Below are 23,578 nucleotides of genomic sequence, written 5' to 3'. Positions count from 1 at the left end.
TACGGTCTTAGAATTCCTGGGATCAATATCTCGCTAGCATCGATACCGATAACAGGCAAAAATCATTGAGATTCTCGATTCCCAAACGGACGAACTACATATGTACAATATCAAGTTTGTACGGAGTCCTCAGTGCGCAAGTCCTACTTGCACTTGACCAGCAGTTCTAAACGGTTGTCCATCTGGAGCTCCCAGTTCCGTAGCCTTCACTTCTGGTCAAGGCTTCAAAATAGCATAAATTTGGATGAAATGGGCGATAACATGTCGGCGTTATCTCCCTGTGAGATGAGCGGCCCTACAGGCAACCGCAGATCGTCCAGCAGAAGCATGTACGAGCAGCGGCACACGTACCCGTGTGGCGGTTCCGGAAGAGAGAAGCAAATTCCGCTGAACGTGAGCGGCACACGCCGAGTGGTGGGGAGGAGGCGTCCACGTGGTGGGGGGGCGTGGCGAGCCCCCGACAGCGTCAGCTGGGGCCGCGGGCTGCGCGCACAGTTCGCTGGGGACAGCCATGCAGGACGCCAAGGAAGCCGAGATGCAGCGCGAGCGGCTCATGAAGCAGCCCGTCGCTCAGATGGAGCTGAGTGAGCACAAGTACCCGATCGGCGGGAACCTCTTTGGCTGCAGTGAGTAGTCAGTCATTTCACTAAATTACGTACAACATGCCTAACAGTACGGCGCGACAGTGTGGCTATGAGACTTTTAAGACTTTGCCGCTTACAGTTCCTGCAACTATATTGTCGTCGACTGGAATTTTGTGGTTTACTATTTCTTCCGTGGTTACGTACGGTTTTCGGAACGTACGCTGTGGTCTGGAGAATAATTTTTTAGCTGCCAACGTTTCGCCACCTGCCACGATTGACATTTTGATAGGCCGTTTCTGTTTCAGTTTCCAGTTTCGTGTCTCCTTTATTGCACTTAAATTTTTGATTCGTTCTGAATATGAATTTATTGCGATAATAATTTTGCCTAACACATTGTAGCTTTCAGATATGTCGTCTCTCATATCACTACAAACTTCTCCCTTAGAGGCACGCCATGAAACAGCGACTTGCGCTTTGTTCGTGTTTATAGTGAGTCGCTGAACTTCGTGTATACGTCTTGATTTCTTCTTTCACCAGATTCTTGAATCTCTCCCGTTGGTCCCAATATTTTCTCGTATAACCTCGCTATCAGTTGTCAACTTTTGCCCTTTCTCTATGTGTTAACACATTCGGCTCCAAACAAACATTCTGGTTTCTACTGCTATATGGGGCGGAATTTTGTCATGGCATGAAACATTCGTCACAAAAAAAATTTCCCAGTGGACGCAGGTGTAATTCAAGGGGTAATAAAATAGATCTATCGCTCAAGCTCTAACTTAAAGCTTAGTCAGTCCACAACGGTTTCCGAGTTACTGCAGCTATTAGTAAGTGTCGGAGCTGATAGTAAACCAGAATATCCTTGTTAATGTACTTTATCGTCAATCTCTTTACATCTCATGTTCAGCGATACCAGCGCAGATCTAGTTCTGCAGTTCGTATGCATAGAATCTCTATTACTGGTCGTGGGTAGTTTTTAGATTCTTCATAAACGGACAAACAAGTATTTAAAATATGCACAAGTAGTTCTTCTCATGGCTGTACGTTTTACCCTGTACGTTTCTGCCTTTAGCTGGCACTCCAAAATAATAACGCACCAGTAAGATCGAGTAATATGCACGGCCAAGTTGTCTTATAGGAGAGGTTATATGAATTTCAAGTAAGTATAAACCGTGCCCGCCTGGTTAGCCGACCGGTCTAACGCACGGCTTTCCGGAGCGGGAAGGAGCGCCTGGTCCCCGGCACGAATCCGCCCAGCGGACTTTGTCGAGGTCCGGTGAGCCGGCCACTCTGTGGATGGTTTTTAGGCGGTTTTCCATCTGCCTCGGCGAATGCGGGCTGGTTTCCCTTATTCCGCCTCGGCTACACTATGTCGGCGATTGCTGCGCAAACAAGTTCTCCACGTACGGTTGCACCACCATTCCTCTACCACGCAAACATAGGGGTTACACTCGTCTGGTGTCAGACGTTCCCTGGGGGAGTCCACCGGGGGCCGAACCGCACAGTAACCCTGGGCTCAGTGTGGGGCGGCGGAGGTGTGAAGTGGACTGCGGTAGTCGTCGTGGGGTTGTGGACACTGCGGCTGCGGCGGGGACGGAGCCTCTCCGTCATTTCTAGGTCCCCGGTTAACACACAACATACAAGCATAAATGGTATCGTTAAGCATACAACATATGGTTTATGATGTTTTCCCTTGCACACTGCCAATTCTTCGCATTTGTACGTTTACCCTGCAAACGCCTTGTACGATTTTCCACATTTTCAGCAATTTGGAGAGTGTTTTAATATGTAGCCTCAAGACCAGCTTCTTTGACTGAGGAAGGTCATCAGATGTACCCATGTATGAAATTTTCAGTGCAATTTTTTTCTGTTTCTTCAGTTCAATTTCTTTCCTGTGAACTCCGCACGACTTCTTTCTAAGTGATCTTTTAATTTCCTAGGTTTAGCAATCTACGCTCTGAGCGTCCCACTGCACATGACACTTTGGGATTATTCATTAGTTTTTCAAAATTGAAGCAACAGGCAATTACAGGAATGTTTCATTTGTTAAATAAACGCTTTTATCCAGGTGGCAAGGAAATATTTTCTAATATTTTTACAGTCTTCAAGTATACTGCAATGCGCCTTTTATTATTATACTAATCTGAACCTATAGTATCGTGTCTCCAGTATATCTGTTCATGCCATTGTCGTACGTTAATAGTATTAATGACTCAGCAGACGCCATAAATTTGACTGATTCACCACGGAACAAATATGATGAACCAGCCACTCCAAAATACTATAAAAGTTGCGTGCAATTAAATTGGGCTCAATAATATGATGAAACTAGAGTTTGTTATTTTTTTCTTCCGTACGATTGCTTTTACTTTTATCGATATAAATACATTTGTGAATGTATCAAAGTACCTCGCATGATAAAAAAGTCTCAGACGATTTGGCTGTAATTTTCAAATGTCGTCTCTATGAAATAATGTTTACATTGTGAATAAGGTCGTAATCTATGATTTTTTGTCATAATTACTACTCAGTGGCACCATAACAAAAAATGTTCAAATGTGTGTGAAATGTTATGGGACTTAATTGCTAAGGTCATCGGTCCATAAGCTTACACACAACTTAACCTAAATTATCCTAAGGACAAACACACACACCCATGCCCGACGGAGGACCCGAACCTCCGCCGGGACCAGCCGCAGTCAATGACTGCAGCGCCTTTGACCACTCGGCTAATTCCGCGCGGCAGTGGCACCATAGATACATACAATAAGTAAATTACACATTTACTATGCGCATCACAGGCACATACAATAAATAAATCACACGCCTACTGTGCAAAAATGTCTTGGCATCTGGACTCCCTTGTTCCGTATGACTTTGCTTGGTGGTGTTTTATGGCCACCTACACCGAACCTTAGCGATGAGATGGTTTAGTATACGATAGCATTGTTGAATACTGCGTTTTGTTATACCGTATTCGGGATGTTTGTGCTAGAATGAGCGATGCAGCGGGTCCTCGTCCATAGCAGGTAGGTCGTGCATGACGCAGGTTTCAGTCTCTCGCAGCCCGTATAGCTCGCTGATACGTGTGGGCCACGGACTAGCCTGCTGCTTGGCTAACAAGGGGAGGGTGACTTCCCCTCACCGATTTGATTCGTATTAACAGGGTGTGTAGGGCACGATTAGGACTTCAGCATGTGTAAACAGGAGGACGCAACTCTCAACTGTTTTTGAGAAAATCGAGTTTGAAAACTATAGGCGTGCTTATGCTGTGTGTTTTGTAGGGGCGCTAGTATATCAGAGTCAGCAGCAGAGCGATTAAGCACTTACAAGGGAACCTCCCCATTGCGCCCCCCTCAGATTTAGTTGTAAGTTGGCGCAGTGGATAGGCCTTGAAAAACTGAACACAGATCAATCGAGAAAACAGGAAGAAGTTGTGTGGAACTATGAAAAAAATAAGCAAAATATACAAACTGAGCCGGCCGAAGTGGCCGCGCGGTTCTGGCGCTGCAGTCTGGAACCGCGAGACCGCTACGGTCGCAGGTTCGAATCCTGCCTCGGGCATGGATGTGTGTGATGTCCTTAGGTTAGTTAGGTTTAACTATTTCTAAGTTCTAGGGGACTAATGACCTCAGCAGTTGAGTCCCATAGTGCTCAGAGCCATTTGAACCATTTTATACAAACTGAGTAGCCCATGTTCAACATAGGCAACATCAAGGACAGTATGAGCTCAGGAGCGCCGTGGTCCCGTGGTTAGCGTGAGCAGCTGCGGAACGAGAGGTCCTTGGTTCAAGCCTTCCCTCGAGTGAAAAGTTTATTTTCGCAAAGTTATGATCTGTCCGTTCGTTCATTGTCGTCTCTGTTCACTGTAATAAGTTTAGTGTCTGTGTTTTGCGACCGCACCGCAAAACCGTGCGGTTAGTATACGAAAGGACGTGCCTCTCCAATGGGAACCGAAAACATTTGATCGCAAGTTCATAGGTCAACCGATTCCTCCACAGGAAAACACGTCCGATATATTCTATACGACACTGGTGACGGCACGTGCGTCACATGACAGGAATATGTTGTCGACCCACCTAACTTGTACACTTGGCGAATGAGTAAAAAGATTCTTCTTCGTAGCCCGATATAGGTTTTCTTGTGGATGTGATAACCACTCCCAAAAAATTGATGAAAACATACGAGTTTGTCACATAAACTGAAAATAAAAAATCAAACTTTTCACTCGAGGGAAGACTTGAACGAAGGACCTCTCGTTCCGCAGCTGTTCACGCTAACCACGGGACCACGGCGCTCCTGAGCTCATACTGTCCTTGATGTTGCCTATGTTGAACATGGACTACTCAGTTTGTATATTTTGCTTATTTTTTTCATAGTTCCACACAACTTCTTCCTGTTTTCTCGATTGATCTGTGTTCAGTTTTTCAAGGCCTATCCATTGTGCCGACTTATAACTAAATCTGAGGGGGGTGCGATGGGGAGGTTCCCTTGTTAGTGTTCTCCTGTAAGTTCTCTGTATTGAATCTAGCTGACGGTACAACTTCTTTTGGTGAGTTGCCGGCACCAATATTCGGTGATATTCTTCGATGTGCGACCGAGAACCGTTTACGATCGTAAAGCTAGTTTGTTTTGCAATAGACAAATGAAAAAATCCACGGACATGCAAAAATTCGGCGTTCATTACATCTGCTGTATGTCGCGATAGTTATTGTTTGCTATGTTTCTACGATGAGTATCATCCTGATTCGTGGGGTGCTGCGTAGGTTACGCATTATACGTGTCAGAAATGTAGATTAGATAATATAAATAAAATGACTACACTGATTCGATTGAAATTTTTTGTGTATACTTAAGTAAAAAAACTTTTTCACATTTTTTTTCATGTTAAACACTGAAGGAAATAGTAAGTGTATGATTAAATATTGGTACTTTGCACGGTCACAACTAATCTTTTGTCGAAATTACATGGTAACGAAAAAAAAAAAACTGCGAGATTCGATCCAGAGACCTCGCATTTATGAAACTAAGCGCCTACTGAACATACAGCTTAAGCAAGCCCATGTTTTCAGACTCAATATTTTCAGAAACGGTTGAGAGGTGCGACTTCCTGTTAACATACATTAAAGTCCTGGTCGTGATCTACATTAAATTGTCAATATGAATCAAATCGGTGAGGGCGATTTCGTAAGGTCCCCTTGTGAGTGCAGCCCGCCACTTCTACATTAGTGCTGCTGCTGCTGCTGCTACTACTACTACTACTGCAGATGACTGTCGATGGCGTTCATACTAAAAATTTATGCTTCCAAACGCATTACTAGTCCTCCTCGTCCTGTCATTTGGTTATCGTTAAGTTTTCTGATACAAGTGTCGTATTTCCTAGCGTGCTGGCAACCCGCCGCGCTGTTACAGCGGCGGGCGTGTCGGGCAGCCTGCTGCCGTCTTTCTGCAGCCCTTTGCGCTCTGCTCGCGGTATTCACAGCCGCAGACCGTTCGCTGTGCTACGTACGGCGCACGGTAGCGTCTGTCTATTAAATCCAAAACATGACGGGAGGAAAATCTGGCTCTGGGGTCGTGTACTGCGCGATCCTTAGAGTACCTCAGTGGGTTCTTACCTCCAGATTTTCGGATTTCATGCAACAAAAGTGCAATGCTTTTAATTCTGTCAGTGTATATTTAATATATGGAGTTCGGAAATTAAGACGCATGATTAGAAGAATCTATCCAGACCAAAGGTATATTCTATAACTGTTACTGCTGTCACATTCTTATCTGCAATTATAAAAAATGGTTCAAATGGCTCTGAGCACTGTGGGACTTAACATCTGAGGTCATCAGTCCCCTAGGACTCAGAACTACTTAAACCTAACTAACCTAAGGACATCACACACATCCATGCCCGAGGCAGGATTCGAACCTGCGACCGTAGCGGTCGCGCGGTTCCAGACTGAAGCGCCTAGAACCGCTCGGCCACACCGGCCGGCTATAAAAAAAATCAAGTGCTAGTAGGACCAGCGTGCCGAGCGTCCCGTATAAAATTAATTACATATATAGATAGTTCATCCATCCCGGGAAGAGAGAATTTCGATGATTTTTCCTTGTTATCGATATCGACACCGGCATGATACTGGTTCCGGGAATTCCAAGACTCAGGAATGTTTTAATTCTAAGTTTAAATGTTTATTTGCGTAATTTCGCATTTGCTATTGTAATTTTTTACATATTTTCTTAATTTTTGAGTTATATTAACACGCTATGTTAACTGGCAATTACATTTATGTCACATATTTTGGTAAGACCTATAGGGTACTTCCCGTCGATCTAGAATCATGAAATTTGGCAGGAAGCAAGGTTTCTCAGTACAGGTTAAGGAAAAGAATAAGAAAACTGTTAATTAAATCACCAATGGATTGTAGATCCTAGTGTCTGATATGTCTACCTGTTCCTGGTAAAAAGTGATCTTAATAGACGGATTGACAGACACACGGAAAACATCTGACAAAAAATATTTTTTCGTGTGAGATAACTACAAATTAACCATTTTCGGATTTGTCCCTTTACTTTTGCGGTGTAATCTTGCTTCTTGACAAATTTCATGATTCTAGGTCGACGGGAAGTAGCTTCCGGGTTGTGATGAGTGAGTTTGCGAGTATCAAAATATGTGACACAAATGGCTATATCTTTTGATTGCAGTGACTTACAAGCTTATTTTTTTACGCCATGAAGGGACTGTAGAGCACAAATTTTGACTTGGTGTGTCTAGCTGTCCCTCAGAAAAATAGGTCATAACAGTCGGACAGACAGATATTCGTGACCCCATAAGGGTTCTGTTTTTACCAACTGAGGTACGGAACTTTACAACTATCCGTTTGGATTCTGTAACTAATCTGGAGGTATGTGGTTCGAGGAAAGAAAGATTAAAAGTCCCGTCGGCAGCATGGTCATTAGAGACGGAGTACAAGCTCGCCTTGCGAAAGAATGGGGAAGGAAATCAGCCATGCCCCTTTCAAGAGAGCCATCACGGTATTCGCCCAAAGCGATTTAGGGGAATCATTGAGGGCCTAAATTGGGATGTCCAGACGGGGATTTGATCCGTCGTCCTTCCGAATGTGAGTACAGAGGGCTGATCACTGCGCCACATCGCGCTGTACGTGGCTCAACAGCCTTTTGCAAGTCTTTCAATTGGGCTCCACTTCGGCGGTTACCCCCAGTAATCCCACCGGAGGGAGATATAGCTCTAACCAACACTGCAGGTATGAAATCTTCACGTAAAATATTAGTTTATTTGGCTGTCAAAGAGGATGGCCACAAAGGTTAGTCACGGGGTCTGAGGCGTCTTGTCACGGTCCGCGCGGCTCCCCCCGTCGGAGGTTCGAGTCCTCCCTCGAGCATGGGTGTGTGTGTTGGCGATAGCGTAGGTTAGTTTAAGTTAGATTAAGTAGTGTGTAAGCTTACGGACCGATGACCTATTCAGTTTGGCCCCATAAAGTCTTACCACAAATTTACAAATTCAAAGGGGATGGCTTGGTGTTTAGTTCTTTGCCACTGTGAAGTGACAGTTTTTGCATTAAACCATGGTTTATTAAAGCGTTTGTAACCAACTGAGCAAAGCAAAAAGACATACTTCACATTATTCCAACATCATCTGTGCACGGCAGCACTGCTCCAAAGGGAAAGACTCCAAGCACCGTGTGCCACCGCCCTCCCAAACTTGCGCTGCTTTCGAGATAGTCCCCTCCAAAAATACAACTTTTTTACTAAATCCACAGATTCAGATATTCTAAAAACGAATTACTACGGTTTTAAATGTTAATTGTAGTTGTTCTTAATAAAATATAATTATTCTATTTAAGCTCTATGTAAAAAATTCTCCACGGTGCGTGGCACGTAGATACAAATATACTCACAATGTCTAAAGCCAGGTCCACACATTTGGGCCAAAGTTGGCGTCAGAAGTTGGTCCAACGAGTAGATTGATGAAGTACCATTGAAACCAACATTGGCCGCCATGTTGGCACGCTCCGTCGCTTGTTGGTAATGAGGCCAAACATCAAAGGGCACCGCGACCAATACTGATACTTCAGTCACTCATTGGCGCCAACGCTGTTTTTGGCTGTCGTCTCGAAACCAAAGTTAGTTTCGTTTGTCGTATGTACTTCCAGGTTATATTTTTGAAATCACAATGTCGCAGGAACAGTGAAGTAACATGCAGCTTCTTACCAGCAAGAAGTACATTTGTGGAACCCTCCCCCCCCCCCTTTTTTTCCACGGGGAATCACAAAAATCGCGATGCCACTTCGAATGCCCGGCAGTGCATCCAGCAAAAGTTCAGTGTGGATTGCTCCATAACACAATTATAAAAAAAGTCTTTATGTCAACTTATCACCTTTTATTTTATAAACCAACCTCGTAAACAGTAATCTAATGGAATAAGAGCGGTGACCTCAGTGAACGTAATGGATCAGTCATCGAGGAGTCATTTCTTGGGCACCGAGATCACCGGGTCATCTTATTCCTTCCTTTGACCATGCCCTCCTCCTTTCTTTTTCCATTTCCGCTTCCCCCTCTTCCTTTTCCACCTGCCATTACCCCTCTACATCTTCCACCCTGTCTCATCTAAGACATAGGAGCAAAGTCTACAAAATCAGAGCGGAAACAAAGGATGAACTTTCAGCCCGTATTTTACAAGCGTGTTCGCAAGTAAAGGACCGTATGAATGAGCTCACAACAGTAACAAAGCAGTGTCTACAAGAGCTGTAAATTGCATTGCAGTTGATGGTGGACTTTTTGAACATTTTTTTGAGGAAATGTACACAACTAAACAAAACATTAGATCATAATGTTTCATTTATTGTCACCTGTATTTATCTTGTTCTCCACTGTTTCCACCAGTTTTCCCAGAAACTTCTAAGAATAGAACATACGGTCATATGACGTTTTTTGTTCAGAATCAGTAATACTATCAACCATCAAAGCATGTATTTTTCTTGACAAATCTTCCATTACTGGGAGGTGATATTTCCTGTTGTCTGACAGGGATTCGATACCAAGACCTTGCGGTTTCCCCTAGATCCAACGCTAGGTGAAGTTTTAAGAAAGGGATGAACTGGCATACAATGCAATCTCTAAAATTCAATCAAATGCTTTCCATTCTCTTCTGCACAGTTAATCAATATGATAGTAAACTACCCTTGTAGCCACAGTTTCGCCTGCATGTGTGTTCAACACGTATATTGGATAATTGAATGTACCCCCTTCTTCCTCTGTCTGCGTTCCCCTGTTCCTCCCTCTGTCTGTGCACCTCATCTCCCCACCCCTATCTGTCTACCTCCTCCTCCCCACTCTCTCTGCCTCTTCATATCCTTCTGCCCCTCTCTTTGTCTGTTTCCTCCACCCCTTCTCTCTGCATATCTTACACCCTCTTCCTTTGACCATGCCCTTCTCCTTTCTTTTTCCATCTCCACTCCCCCTCTTCCTTTTCTACCTGCCATTACCCCTCTAGATCTTCAACCTGTCTAATATATCTCCCACTCCTCCCCTCCCTCTGTCCATTTTCTCCTCTCCCTCACTCTACCTATCCCTCCTCTATCCATCTTAACTTGTCCCCAGCCATACTCATCGGGATGTATAGCCCTGAAATACAGTTCAACAAAGAAAGCTGCCGCTACTCCCACACCGCACCTACCATGCTGGTCAGGCCACACATTGGAGGCTTGAAAAACATTTATTTTCCCATGACATACAGGCCTCTATGCAAGTCAGCCCGATACCACTCCAACAAAACACATCTGTCATGCAGGGTAGCCTAAATGTTGGGGTACAGAAAACTGTGTCTTGCCTCTGACGTACAGGCTGTCCTGTAACCAGGCTGATTTGCAGGCTGGTACTGTTCCCACACAATATACCTGTCATGCAGGGCAGCATATATGGCAGGGGCGAGAAAAACATGTTTTTGCCCATATTTCTGCTCCTGCTGGTGCTAGGAGGTTATAAATCAAATGGTTCAAATGGCTCTGAGCGCTATGGGACTTAACTTCTGAGGTCATCAGTCCCCTAGAACTTAGAACTACTTAAACCTAACTAACCAAAGGACATCACACACATCCATGCCCGAGGCAGGATTCATACCTGCGATGGTAGTGGTCGCGCCGTTCCATACTGTAGCGCCTAGAACCGCTCGGCCACAAAGGTCGGCGGAGGTTATAAACTCCTCAGTGCTGATACTCGTGAGCCCTGCTGTTTCTGTGCCAAATGTGGCTGAAATCAACGGAGGGGTTTGGGAGGAGATCCTGGACACACACACATACACTCTACTTAACATATATGACAGATTAAGATACAGGGCTGTGCCGAGGGAGACAGAAAACAACACAGCAGATGCAACAGTCTGGCCTGCAAGGCTGCAGAAGCGATGGGCTGCTGAGAAACATCAACCTGGGTGTGCTGGCTATGGGTTCCACTCAGCTCCACAGCAGAGCTGACTGTGGGTTCTAGCTGGTGGGCCATAATACAAGGCACAGGCTGAAACCAGCACTGAGCATAACTAAATGAAGGGCACCATGTGCAGCCTCTGCTGCGTTTCATATGACAGTCATTCTGCTCAGCCGGCCAGAGTGCCCGAGCAGTTCTAGGCGCTACAGTCTGAAACCGCGAGACCGTTACGGTCGCAGGTTCGAATCCTGCCTCGGGCATGAATGTGTGTGACGTCCTAAGGTTAGTTAAGTTTAAGTAGTTCTAAGTTCTAGGGGACTGATGATCTCAGAAGTTAAGTCCCATAGTGCTCAGATCCATTTGAACCATTCTGCTCATGTGCAGTCTGGGAGTATGCCCTCGGCCATACATCATATATGTGTAAATGTGGAAAAGAATTCTTATCGCTCATAACAAGGGTAGACACCGCCACCAAAACCCTCTTCTGGTGCTCCACTTCTCTCCCCGTCGCAGTCTGTATGGGTAATTTATAACTATTTTTATATAACTTTGTCGCTAGTCTCCCTTATCTAGTTGAAGGGGGAAGACTGCAGGCTGCCAGTTGTCTGTGTCCGGCCATTTCCAGCCTTAGAAATCGAGTAATAGCAATACTACTTACAGCACTGATATAACTATTAATGCAGTAACTGTGTACTTGTGCTTCGGGCCTCTTTGCTTGTTTCGAAATGAAAGCTGAAGCCGTTTTTCCTCCAGTGTGGAGGCTGCAAAAAATTCCTGGTGAAGCATTTCCATGAGTTATTTAAGCATCTAAGCATCTTTTACTTCTACTTTCAATTTATGCTACGAAGCGCAAAGCACGCATGTATGGCTGCCTAGGCCCCGTGTGAAGCTTACTTCCTCCCGACTCCTGTCCTTCATTCTATGAAGAAAACGTTTGCAAACAACTCAATATTCATGTCCCTTGTTGAACGCAAGACAATGCTGTGAAGTCATTAGTTTCTTGTCCAGTACTTGACACGGACGTATCAGTTCAGTGCCACATTGAAGAGAACCACAATATGTAATGATTGGAAACTGATTACTAGAAAGTGTGTGCTGAGCCATTTGTTGTGAAATCTCAAAACTGTTTCATCATTCACCTCTCGCCGCCCCCTACTTCCTCTCACAGCTAAGATCGTGAGTACACACGTAGTAGCGAAATCGCTACTACGGATGCACTTCACATGGATGTGGGAGAAGGAATAACTTTTTTTCTGTCTTTGCGTAACAGAATAATAATTATAAAAATTATATTTTTTACTGGAAAATGGTCTCTGACCGAAATCGGTCGTACAGTTAAAAACATATTATACAGCGGCTTCAAATGCTACAATATGTCACTTCTGAGATTTGTTATAACCGTGGAACACAACCAACAAAAATTATTTTAAAATTAACAACTAACTGAAGAAATAATGATGGATGAGCACAGCGCAAATACAGTAGACATAGGTCAAGGCAACGAAAGCTCCGAAACAAGCATGTGAACTGTGTGCAGGGTTATTGATGGCAACGTGCGAATTTCATATAACGTCATTAATGTATTGGTTATATCAGCTTCTGCCAAGCTGCGTCAAGGGCGAGTGCTAATTTTTTTTTAATGTACAGTCGTCGGTTACTAATCTAATAACATGAGTGTAACGAACGACTGAGAATTGCGATGACAGTAATCAAAATTATTTTTATTTTTGGTGGCTATTAATAATCTACAGACATATCACATATCAGACCACGTATGCCCTTATAAAAATGGCTCTGAGCACTATGAGACTTAACTTCTGTGGTCATCAGTCCCCTAGAAATTAGAACTACTTAAACCTAACTAACCTAAGGACATCACACACATCCATGCCCGAGGCAGGATTCGAACCTGCGACCGGAGCGGTCATGCGGTTCCAGACTGAAGCGCCCAGACCGCACGGCTACACCGGCCGGCATGCCCTTATATGTGCCGTATTGAGCTTTGAAGCCAATACCATAGTCACTTGACTGTTGCAGTAAAGGCCGTGTCCATGTCATTACTCGTTATTTGAATTGGAACTAACTGTCGCGATTTTTCTCGTATATAGTTGAAATAAAGTATAGATCTTAACAACTGAGCGGTGTTCTGCATTAGTATTACATATGTAAAACCGCATTTAATATAATTTCTTCTGAATTCCAATAGTTGTTGTTGTTGTGGTCTTCAGTCCTGAGACTGGTTTGATGCAGCTCTCCATGCTACTCTATCCTTCTTCATCTCCCAATACCTACTGCAACCTACATCCTTCTGAATCTGTTTAGTTTACTCATCCCTTGGTCTCCCTCTACGATTTTTACCCTCCACGGTGCCCTCCAATACTAAATTGGTGATCCCTGGATGCCTCAGAATATGCCCTACCAACCGATCCCTTCTTCTAGTCAAGTTGTGCCACAAATTTCTCTTCTCTCCAATTCTGTTCAGTACCTCCTCATTAGTTATGTGATCTACCCATCTAATCTTCAGCATTCTTCTGTAGCACCACATTTCGAAAGCTTCTAGTCTCTTCTTGTCTAAACTATTTATCGTCCACGTTTCACTTCCATACATGGCTACACTCCATACAAATACTTTCAGAAACGACTTCCTGACATTTAAATCTATACCCGATGTTAACAAATTTCTCTTCTTCAGAAATGCTTTCCTTGCCGTTGCCAGTCTACATTTTATATCCTCTCTACTTCGACCATCATCAGTTATTTTGTTCCCCAAATAGCAAAACTCCTTTACTACTTTAAGTGTCTCATTTCCTAATCTAATTCCGGCAGCATCACCCGATTTAATTCGACTTCATTCCATTATCCTCCATTATTCCAATAGTAATGCAGTGATTATCGTTGAAAAATTCAGCCAGGTAAAATTTTATTTCATTTTTTTGTTCGGTTACATGCAATAAAATTGTGAAAAATTGCATGTCGCTTTATAACGTTGTCTTATTTGTGTAACTTTTTCTTATCACTTAGTTCTAAATTGGTAGAAATCGCTGATTGTCGGGAGAAGGAGTGTTTTGTCAGCAGGTTAGTTCACAGAAAGGCCATGAGTTGACGTCAAGGGGCGTGGCAGTCCGGCATCTTGGTGTGTTCAAGATGTGTTTTTCTCTATTAAAGGCCTGTTTGAAACTTTCCGTCTTAGTTACAATTTATTGAACTGACAGTTAATTCCGAACATATATTTTAATACGGCGTACTTTCGCGGAGGAATACTCAACATCGGACGTAATTTGTTGACGCGACATATCTTGTGAAGCATGACTTACAGCGATGTAAAATAAACGATCGCTGTACTACTCTTTACGTGAAATCGAATTATCAGTTGTACACGAGTAATAGAATCTGATAGACACTAAAAGATGTACGATTTGTAGAACGTCGATTCTGTAATGGCCACTTTGAGTAGGAGAAAAACGGCAATGTTACGTGAAAATTATTGGCTTAGTTAAGCGTTAGTGCTAAAATTAATTTTAACGCGCAGTTAAATATGACATAAAACCTCTGTTTCCTTTCTGTTCTTTCCGCTGCACAATGTTTCTTTTTCTAAGAACGTTCATGGCGCGCTAGACTTTACTAACTTTGTTTTGTAATTTTGCATAGTCAGGAATAAATCTCGGTCAGGATTTAACTTTTGAGCTATTGCATCAGTAAAAAGAACGTTCAAGAACTAACGCAGTACACACTTAAATGAAATTTTATTTACATCATTAGAAACCTCCAGTACTTTAATTTTTCACAGTAAATATTTCACTTTCACATACAACAATTTTTGGCTTCATTCCGAGCCATACATAGATCCTACTGGCCATAAGCGTTAACATTCGCAGTCATAGCACCGTTTAATGGAGAACTTTTATCAGAATTTCCAAGTGATGGTCAAGTGGCAACTGATCTCTCAGTTCAGAATTAATGGATTGTCTAGAGACTTTCAACAATCAAAAAAAAAAAATAAAATAAAATAAAAGGCTCAGGGCACTGTGGGACTTAACATCTGAGGTCATCAGTCCCCTAGACTTCGAACTACTTAAGCCTAACTAACCTACTGACATCACACACATCGATGCGCGATGTAGGATTCGAACCTGCCACCGTATCAGGCGCGCGGCTCCGGACTGAAGCGCCCAGAACCGCTCGGCAGCGGGTGGGAGGGGGGGGGGGGCAAAAAGGAGGGAGGTTAGGATCAGTACAGTCGGAGAACAAGCTCACATTCGGGAAGGATATCAACTGCGTTCTTGCAAATGGACTACCTCTGTGTTGGACTTAAGTGATTTAAGGTAATCACGGGAAACCTAAATCTAGACGGCTAGAATGCACATACATACTTAGCACCCTTATTGATGCGAAGGGACACTTGGTTTGCGCATGTGGAAACATCGATGACATCGTCTGTTGTCAGGACAGCTGCTCGGTGGCAGAAAAATGAAAAATGACGCCCCACCTTTTTACCATCATTGATCTCTCCGATATCCACCCCCCCCCCCCCCTCCACAACCACCCACAGCGAACGGCACAAGAATGCAAATCTTCTATTATACTTTTAATCACTAAACTTAGGTGACCACGCATCTTCAGTTTCAGGGGACAGTCCGACAGTCCTCAAGTTTCAGTCAAGTACGAATCATGGGAGGTGGCCGGATCCCGGGCAGCCGAAGGTGACAATTTTTAGAAATTTCTGTATGGTTTTGTTACATTTAACCGTATTTTAAAATTCTAATTGTTCGATGAAAAAAAGTATGCAATAAGGGCACAGGGCATACGCACCAAAGAATTCTTTCATGGTATGATGTTGTTATTTTAACACATGTAATAGTTCAGTTAAAACTGTAACGTAAATTGTAATTTAATCATTAAATCATAAAATATACTGAACTCGTTTCTACGATATTATCGCACCTGGTGAATGTTATTGATACTTGACTAATCAGTCAACAACTTCGTCAAATTTCTGGACATTGATACCGCAGTATGCACTAATGTGTAAATTAAAGTGAGACAACGGCTTGTAAGCACAAGGCACACAATTTCTACAATTACGTCCCGTCGATAAACAAGTCATGTCACTGTCTTCCTTATATTGTTTGCGTATACCTCAAATTTTAAGAAAACGACAGCTAATTAGTTTGAGAAAAGACAACGTAGCCCTTTACTTGTGCTGCGAGTCTCAGACACTCGGAGACAGACTTAACTGTGAGAACAGAAAGAAAGCCGGCAATCTGCGTGTCGACTATTGGCGCACACAGAGAACGCTGGTTATCCTGCTGGTGGAGGTGCAGCTGTGCCATTCCTGGTAGAGCATCATGGGCGCACCGTTAGCTCTTTAGCCTTTCCCACACGATTTTATAGAAACTATTCGTAAAAAACACAGTTCAGTACACCTTCTTCCGGTTTTCATGCTTTATTTATGTTCAGTTTTTGACGGGTTGTCCACTGGGCCATCTTACCACTAAATCTGAGCGGAGTGCGATGGGAGTTTGTCGTGTTAAAAGATTTCGAGAAAATCGCGAGAGATGTTTTACGCGTCAGTGATGTGCCGGAGTGTTGCGACCCGGAACACGAACTGACGGCGGTCGTATGGTTAGGGTTCAAGCTCCGTAATCGGTGGATCGCTGGATCAGTTCCCATTCATGTTTTTTTTTAATTTAAATTTTTTCAACATTAATCATATTATTTCGTACATATTGCATTTGAAAGATAATATGATGAAAAGACACTTGTATTTGCACGAACTTATGTTGAATTTCCAGTGTTTACCACTTTTTTTTTATTACAACAAATATTTTCATCTACATCTACATCCATACTCCGCAAGCCACCTGACGGTGTGTGGCGGAGGGTACCTTCAGTACCTCTATCGGTTCTCCCTTCTATTCCAGTCTCGTATTGTTCGTGGAAAGAAGGATTGTCGGTTTGCATCTGTGTGGGCTCTAATCTCTCTGATTTTATCCTCATGGTCTCTTCGCGAGATATACGTAGGAGGTAGCAATATACTGTTCGACTCTTCGGTGAAGGTATGTTATCGAAACTTTAACAAAAGCCCGCATCGAGCTACTGAGTGTCTCTCCTGCAAAGTCTTCCACTGGAGTTTTTCTATCATCTCCGTAACGCTTTCACGATTACTAAATGATCCTGTAACGAAGCGCGCTGCTCCACGTTGGATCTTCTCTATCTCTTCTATCAACCCTATCTGGTACGGATCCCACACTGCCGAGCAGTATTCAAGCAGTGGGCGAACAAGCGTACTGTAACCTACTTCCTTTTGTTTTCGGATTGCATTTCCTCAGGATTCTTCCAATGAATCTCAGTCTGGCATCTGCTTTACCGACGATCAACTTTATATGATCATTCCATTGTAAATCACTCCTAATGCGTACTCCCAGATAATTTATGGAATTAACTGCTTCCAGTTGTGACCTGCTATTTTGTAGCTAAATGATAAGGGATCTATCTTTATATGTATTCGCAGCACATTACACTTGTGTACATTGAGATTTAATTGCCATTCCCTGCACCATGCGTCAATTCGCTGCAGATCCTCCTGCATTTCAGTACAATTTTCCATTGTTACAACCCCTCGATACACACAGCATCATCTGCAAAAAGCCTCAGTGAGCTTCCGATGTCATCCACAAGGTCATTTATGTACATTCAGACTTTTACGAGGGTGATTCGAAAAGTTCTCGGAATCGCCACGAGAGGTCAGCGCTAGCGCGACGAGTTGTTCACGTGATATTCATTGAACTGCTGCTTGTAAACATGTGATACGTCAGTGCTCTTGGAACAGAGCTGTAGCTGTTACATAGCTCTGCTGTTGTTCCCGCGTAGTGATTTGCGCAGATGGAAAAAAATCGAGACTCGAGCAATGATTAAGTACTTCGTAAAGAAAGGTATGAAAGCAAAGGCCATTCATGCCGATTTCCAGAATACACTGGGGGACTCTACTCCTTCATATTCAACTGTTGCCAAGTGGACAAATGAATTTAAATTTGGTCGGGAGAGCTTAGATGACGATCCACGCAGTGGTCCGCCAAGATGTGTCACTACTCCAGAAATCATTGCAAAAGTGCACAAAATGGTCATGGAAGATCGCCGATTGTAAGTGCGTGAAATTGCTCACGCTTGCCAGATGTCATCTGAAAGGGTATATCACATTTAACCGAAGAATTAGAAATGAAAAAATTATCTGCAAGATGGGTGCCGCGACTCTTGACGCTGGATCAAAAACGCTTGAGAATGGACTATCTGAACAATGTTTGGCCCGTTTTAGGAGAAACGAACAAGATTTTTTGCGCCGGTTTGTGACCACAAATGAAACTCGGGTGCACTAATATACCCCAGAGACAAAACAACAGTCAAAGCAGTGGAAACATGCTGATTCTCCGCCACCAAAGAAAGCAAAGACAATTCCTTCGTCGGGAAAGGTCATGGCATCAGTGTTATGGGATGCGAAGGGGAGTCTGTTTGTGGATTATCTCCCCACTGGGCGAACAATTACTGGACAATACTATGCTAACCTCCTGGAGTCATTGCAACAAAGGATACGCAAAAAAAGGCCAGGTTTAGCAAGGAAGAAAGTCATCTTCCATCAAGATAATGCGTACCGTCGCCATAGCACAATTACACGAACTAAGGTATGAATTGTTGCCACACCCACCTTATTCCTCTAATATGGCTCCGTCAGACACCCATCTCTTCCCAGAACTGAAAATTTTTCTTGGTGGACGAATGTTTACTTCAAACGAAGAATTGATAGCCGGAGTTAACAACTATTTTGCAGGCCTGGAGGAAACTCATTTTCGAGATGCGATCAAGGCACTGGAACATCGTTGGACCAAGTGCATTAATCTACAAGGAGACTACATTGAAAAATAAAAAAAGTTTCAGTGATGTAAGTCCTTTTTTTGTATTCCGTTCCGAGAACTTTTCAAAACATTCTCGTATTTCTGAAGACAATTTAGAAACTTTATCAAGCGGCTTCATACTTGTTCATATTTGATTGACAACGAACGAGATTTTTTCCCGTGAACGTGCTATTAAATAATACATTCAACTGTAAATCGCCAATTTTTGGCACTGATATTTAAGAAAATGTTACGTTACGCATGGTTTGCATCCAAATTGTCGGAAGAAAGAGAAATTTTTCAAAGTGTCAACGAACTTTGTTTTTCCTAAGAAACTGAAGATTCCTTATGCATCTGGTAATATTGCATTCATTCGATGTAGTAGATGCCGTCTTAAACTTTGTTCTCCGTGTCTGTGTGAAAAATATCATCCTGCAACTTTTAATGTATAAAGCAAATACGACGGTTAATGTATATTACCCACATCTCATATTGTAACTCTCGTTATTACTGAAAAGTTATTTACACCATTGTTTATCCATAATTTGACCTCGGCTTTCCTAGCCTGTCCCTCGTCCCTGAAACCTGTCAGCAGATCGAAGCGTTCAGGTGCTGAAGCAGTTTCCAGTGCCTCACTTAGTTGCAGGTATAACGGATTTCGGAAATCTCGACATACATTTCCAGGCAAAGTTCATGCGTTATGTCGTTTACTTGTTAATAATTATAGTAATTTTTGTTGTGATGATAAAAATTAACAAACAACCAAATAACTTTGGAAGGTCAACAAACGTTCCCACAAAAACACGTGTCTTTTCAGATATTACCTTTCAAATGTAATGTGTATGAAACAACATGACTAGCGTTGAAAAAAAAGAGAACACGATCGGTACCCGATCCAGCAATCCACTGCTTACTGAGCTTGAACGCTTGAAACTTCTCTTGCGATTTTTCCGAAATCGTCTGCGTAGTAAGTCTTACTACTTGCACCTTATGCTGTCCTAATGCAATACTAAAATTGTGCAAAATTTTCGGTAAATCCGTGACCTTCCCCTGGTTAGTTTAATAAACAACTCTTCAGAAGAAAAAGTTGTGAATCACTGAATTAAGTGGTTTGATACTCAGGGTAAACTTACTCTTTTGGGAAGTTGTTGGCCTTTCCTCTGTTTCTTCATTGTACACGCAGATTTTTTTAATAATTATTTCTACAAAATACTTCTCTATTTCCGTACTTGCAACATTACAACACATGCTCACGAATGCAGCATATGTTCAGCAGGCTGCGTTCAAGATTTTAAGGCTGAAACTGGAATGCTTTTGGTATACAATGGAGCTGAGTAGTTCATATGACCATCGGTAGTATATAAAGCGTTATGGGAGTTCTAGGGATTATGCAGTACGGACAGTTTGAATACAGACTTCAGTAAGGGACTGACTTCAACGTGAGAGAAAAATCAGTTCACCCTAAGGTTCGAGATGTTAAGCTATTCCTAAAGAGACAATCTTCCTAAAGATATATTTCTCAATATAGCAAAGCCTGGTGCAGAGCTACATCTCCGTTAAGTATCTTCAGACTTTTTAATATTTTTCGAGAGCAGAGAAGCTGCTCGTATGTAAGGAGCAATACTTGCTAAATAAGCATTACGTAATGGCTACGATGTGACGATTTGGAAAGTCGTAAGTTCACAGTTGTAGAATACAAAAGTCATTCAAAGGTAAGTCTAAATTTCAAGTGTTTTACGTTTTTGAAAATCACTGATGGTATCAAGTCGAACGCACAAATCTGCTGCAGTTTCTCTGCAGACACGGTTCAATCATGAGAAGAGCTGAAGTGTACAACGAATGGAATTTACGGTGTTAGCTGTGAGGAAACCATTGTGCACATAAAGCATTGAAGGATGAAAACCTGTATACCTTATACTACGTACTTAACATCGGTGTTACACCGTACTTCAACATTACAAGGATGATATGCTGCAAGACAGTTGGGATGTATTCTCCACGAGGCGTGACGCTTTAGTTGTTGTTGTTGTTGTGGTCTTCAGTCCTGAGACTGGTTTGATGCAGCTCTCCATGCTACTCTATCCTGTGCAAGCTTTTTCATCTCCCAGTACCTACTGCAACCTACATCCTTCTGAATCTGCTTAGTGTATTCATCTCGTGGTCTCCCTCTACGATTTTTACCCTCCACGCTGCCCTCCAATACTAAATTGGTGATCCCTTGATGCCTCAGAACATGCCCTACCAACCGATCCCTTCTTCTGGTCAAGTTGTGCCACAAACTTCTCTTCTCCCCAATCCTATTCAATACTTCCTCATTAGTTACATGATCTACCCATCTAATCTTCAGCATTCTTCTGTAGCACCACATTTCGAAAGCTTCTATTCTCTTCTTGTCTAAACTATTTATCGTCCATGTTTCACTTCCATACATGGCTACACTCCATACGAATACTTTCAGAAATGACTTCCTGACACTTAAATCAATACTGGATGTTAACAAATTTCTCTTCTTCAGAAACGCTTTCCTTGCCATTGCCAGTCTACATTTTATATCCTCTCTACTTCGACCATCATCAGTTATTTTGCTCCCCAAATAGCAAAACTCCTTTACTACTTTAAGTGCCTCATTTCCTAATCTAATTCCCTCAGCATCACCCGACTTAATTAGACTACATTCCATTATCCTTGTTTTGCTTTTGTTGATGTTCATCTTATATCCTCCTTTCAAGACACTGTCCATTCCATTCAACTGCTCTTCCAAGTCCTTTGCTGTCTCTGACAGAATTACAATGTCATCGGCGAACCTCAAAGTTTTTATTTCTTCTCCATGAATTTTAATACCTACTCCGAATTTTTCTTTTGTTTCCTTTACTGCTTGTTCAATATACAGATTGAACAACATCGGGGAGAGGCTACAACCCTGTCTTACTCCCTTCCCAACCACTGCTTCCCTTTCATGTCCCTCGACTCTTATAACTGCCATCTGGTTTCTGTACAAATTGTAAATAGCCTTTCGCTCCCTGTATTTTACCCCTGCCACCTTTAGAATTTGAAAGAGAGTATTCCAGTCAACATTGTCAAAAGCTTTCTCTAAGTCTACAAATGCTAGAAAAGTAGGTTTGCCTTTCCTTAATCTTTCTTCTAAGATAAGTCGTAAGGTCAGTATTGCCTCACGTGTTCCAGTGTTTCTACGGAATCCAAACTGATCTTCCCCGAGGTTGGCTTCTACTAGTTTTTCCATTCGTCTGTAAAGAATTCGTGTTAGTATTTTGCAGCTGTGACTTATTAAGCTGATAGTTCGGTAATTTTCACATCTGTCAACACCTGCTTTCTTTGGGATTGGAATTATTATATTCTTCTTGAAGTCTGAGGGTATTTCGCCTGTTTCATACATCTTGCTCACCAGATGGTAGAGTTTTGTCAGGACTGGCTCTCCCACGGCTGTCAGTAGTTCCAATGGAATATTGTCTACTCCGGGGGCCTTGTTTCGACTCAGGTCTTTCAGTGCTCTGTCAAACTCTTCACGCCGTATCGTATCTCCCATTTCATCTTCATCTACATCCTCTTCCATTTCCATAATATTGTCCTCAAGTACATCGCCCTTGTATAGACCCTCTATATACTCCTTCCACCTTTCTGCTTTCCCTTCTTTGCTTAGCACTGGGTTTCCATCTGAGCTCTTGATATTCATACAAGTGGTTCTCTTCTCTCCAAAGGTCTCTTTAATTTTCCTGTAGGCGGTATCTATCTTACCCCTAGTGAGATAGGCCTCTACATCCTTACATTTGTCCTCTAGCCATCCCTGCTTAGCCATTTTGCACTTCCTGTCGATCTCATTTTTGAGACGTTTGTATTCCTTTTTGCCTGTTTCACTTACTGCATTTTTATATTTTCTCCTTTCATCAATTAAATTCAATATTTCTTCTGTTACCCAAGGATTTCTACTAGCCCTCGTCTTTTTACCTACTTGATCCTCTGCTGCCTTCACTACTTCATCCCTCAAAGCTACCCATTCTTCTTCTACTGTATTTATTTCCCCCATTCCTGTCAATTGCTCCCTTATGCTCTCCCTGAATCTCTGTACAACCTCTGGTTCTTTTAGTTTATCCAGGTCCCATCTCCTTAAATTCCCACCTTTTTGCAGTTTCTTCAGTTTTAATCTACAGGTCATAACCAATAGATTGTGGTCAGAGTCCACATCTGCCCCTGGAAATGTCTTACAATTTAAAACCTGGTTCCTAAATCTCTGTCTTACCATTATATAATCTATCTGATACCTTTTAGTATCTCCAGGGTTCTTCCATGTATACAACCTTCTTTCATGATTCTTAAACCAAGTGTTAGTTATGATTATGTTGTGCTCTGTGCAAAATTCTACCAGGCGGCTTCCTCTTTCATTTCTGTCCCCCAATCCATATTCACCTACTATGTTTCCTTCTCTCCCTTTTCCTACACTCGAATTCCAGTCACCCATGACTATTAAATTTTCGTCTCCCTTCACAATCTGAATAATTTCTTTTATTTCATCATACATTTCTTCAATTTCTTCGTCATCTGCAGAGCTAGTTGGCATATAAACTTGTACTACTGTAGTAGGTGTGGGCTTCGTATCTATCTTGGCCACAATAATGCGTTCACTATGCTGTTTGTAGTAGCTTACCCGCATTCCTATTTTCCTAT

General features: G+C 42.6%; 1 protein-coding gene across 2 annotated transcripts in view; it reads left to right on the top strand.

Moving 5' to 3' along the window:
- Positions 1–491: 491 nt before the first annotated feature.
- Positions 492–23,578, top strand: part of LOC126458128 (sialin) — a 311,357-nt gene continuing 288,270 nt past the window's right edge. For both annotated transcript variants that reach the window (XM_050094964.1, XM_050094963.1), the window contains exon 1: positions 492–626. In XM_050094964.1, coding sequence (XP_049950921.1) covers positions 512–626 — 115 coding nt within the window. In that variant the 5' untranslated portion in view covers positions 492–511. The remainder of the gene's footprint in view (positions 627–23,578) is intronic.

The sequence above is a fragment of the Schistocerca serialis genome, chromosome 2 (assembly GCF_023864345.2).
Source record: "Schistocerca serialis cubense isolate TAMUIC-IGC-003099 chromosome 2, iqSchSeri2.2, whole genome shotgun sequence".
In the NCBI taxonomy this organism is placed as follows: Eukaryota; Metazoa; Arthropoda; class Insecta; order Orthoptera; family Acrididae; genus Schistocerca; species Schistocerca serialis.
This window is presented reverse-complemented; position numbering and strand designations above follow the sequence as displayed.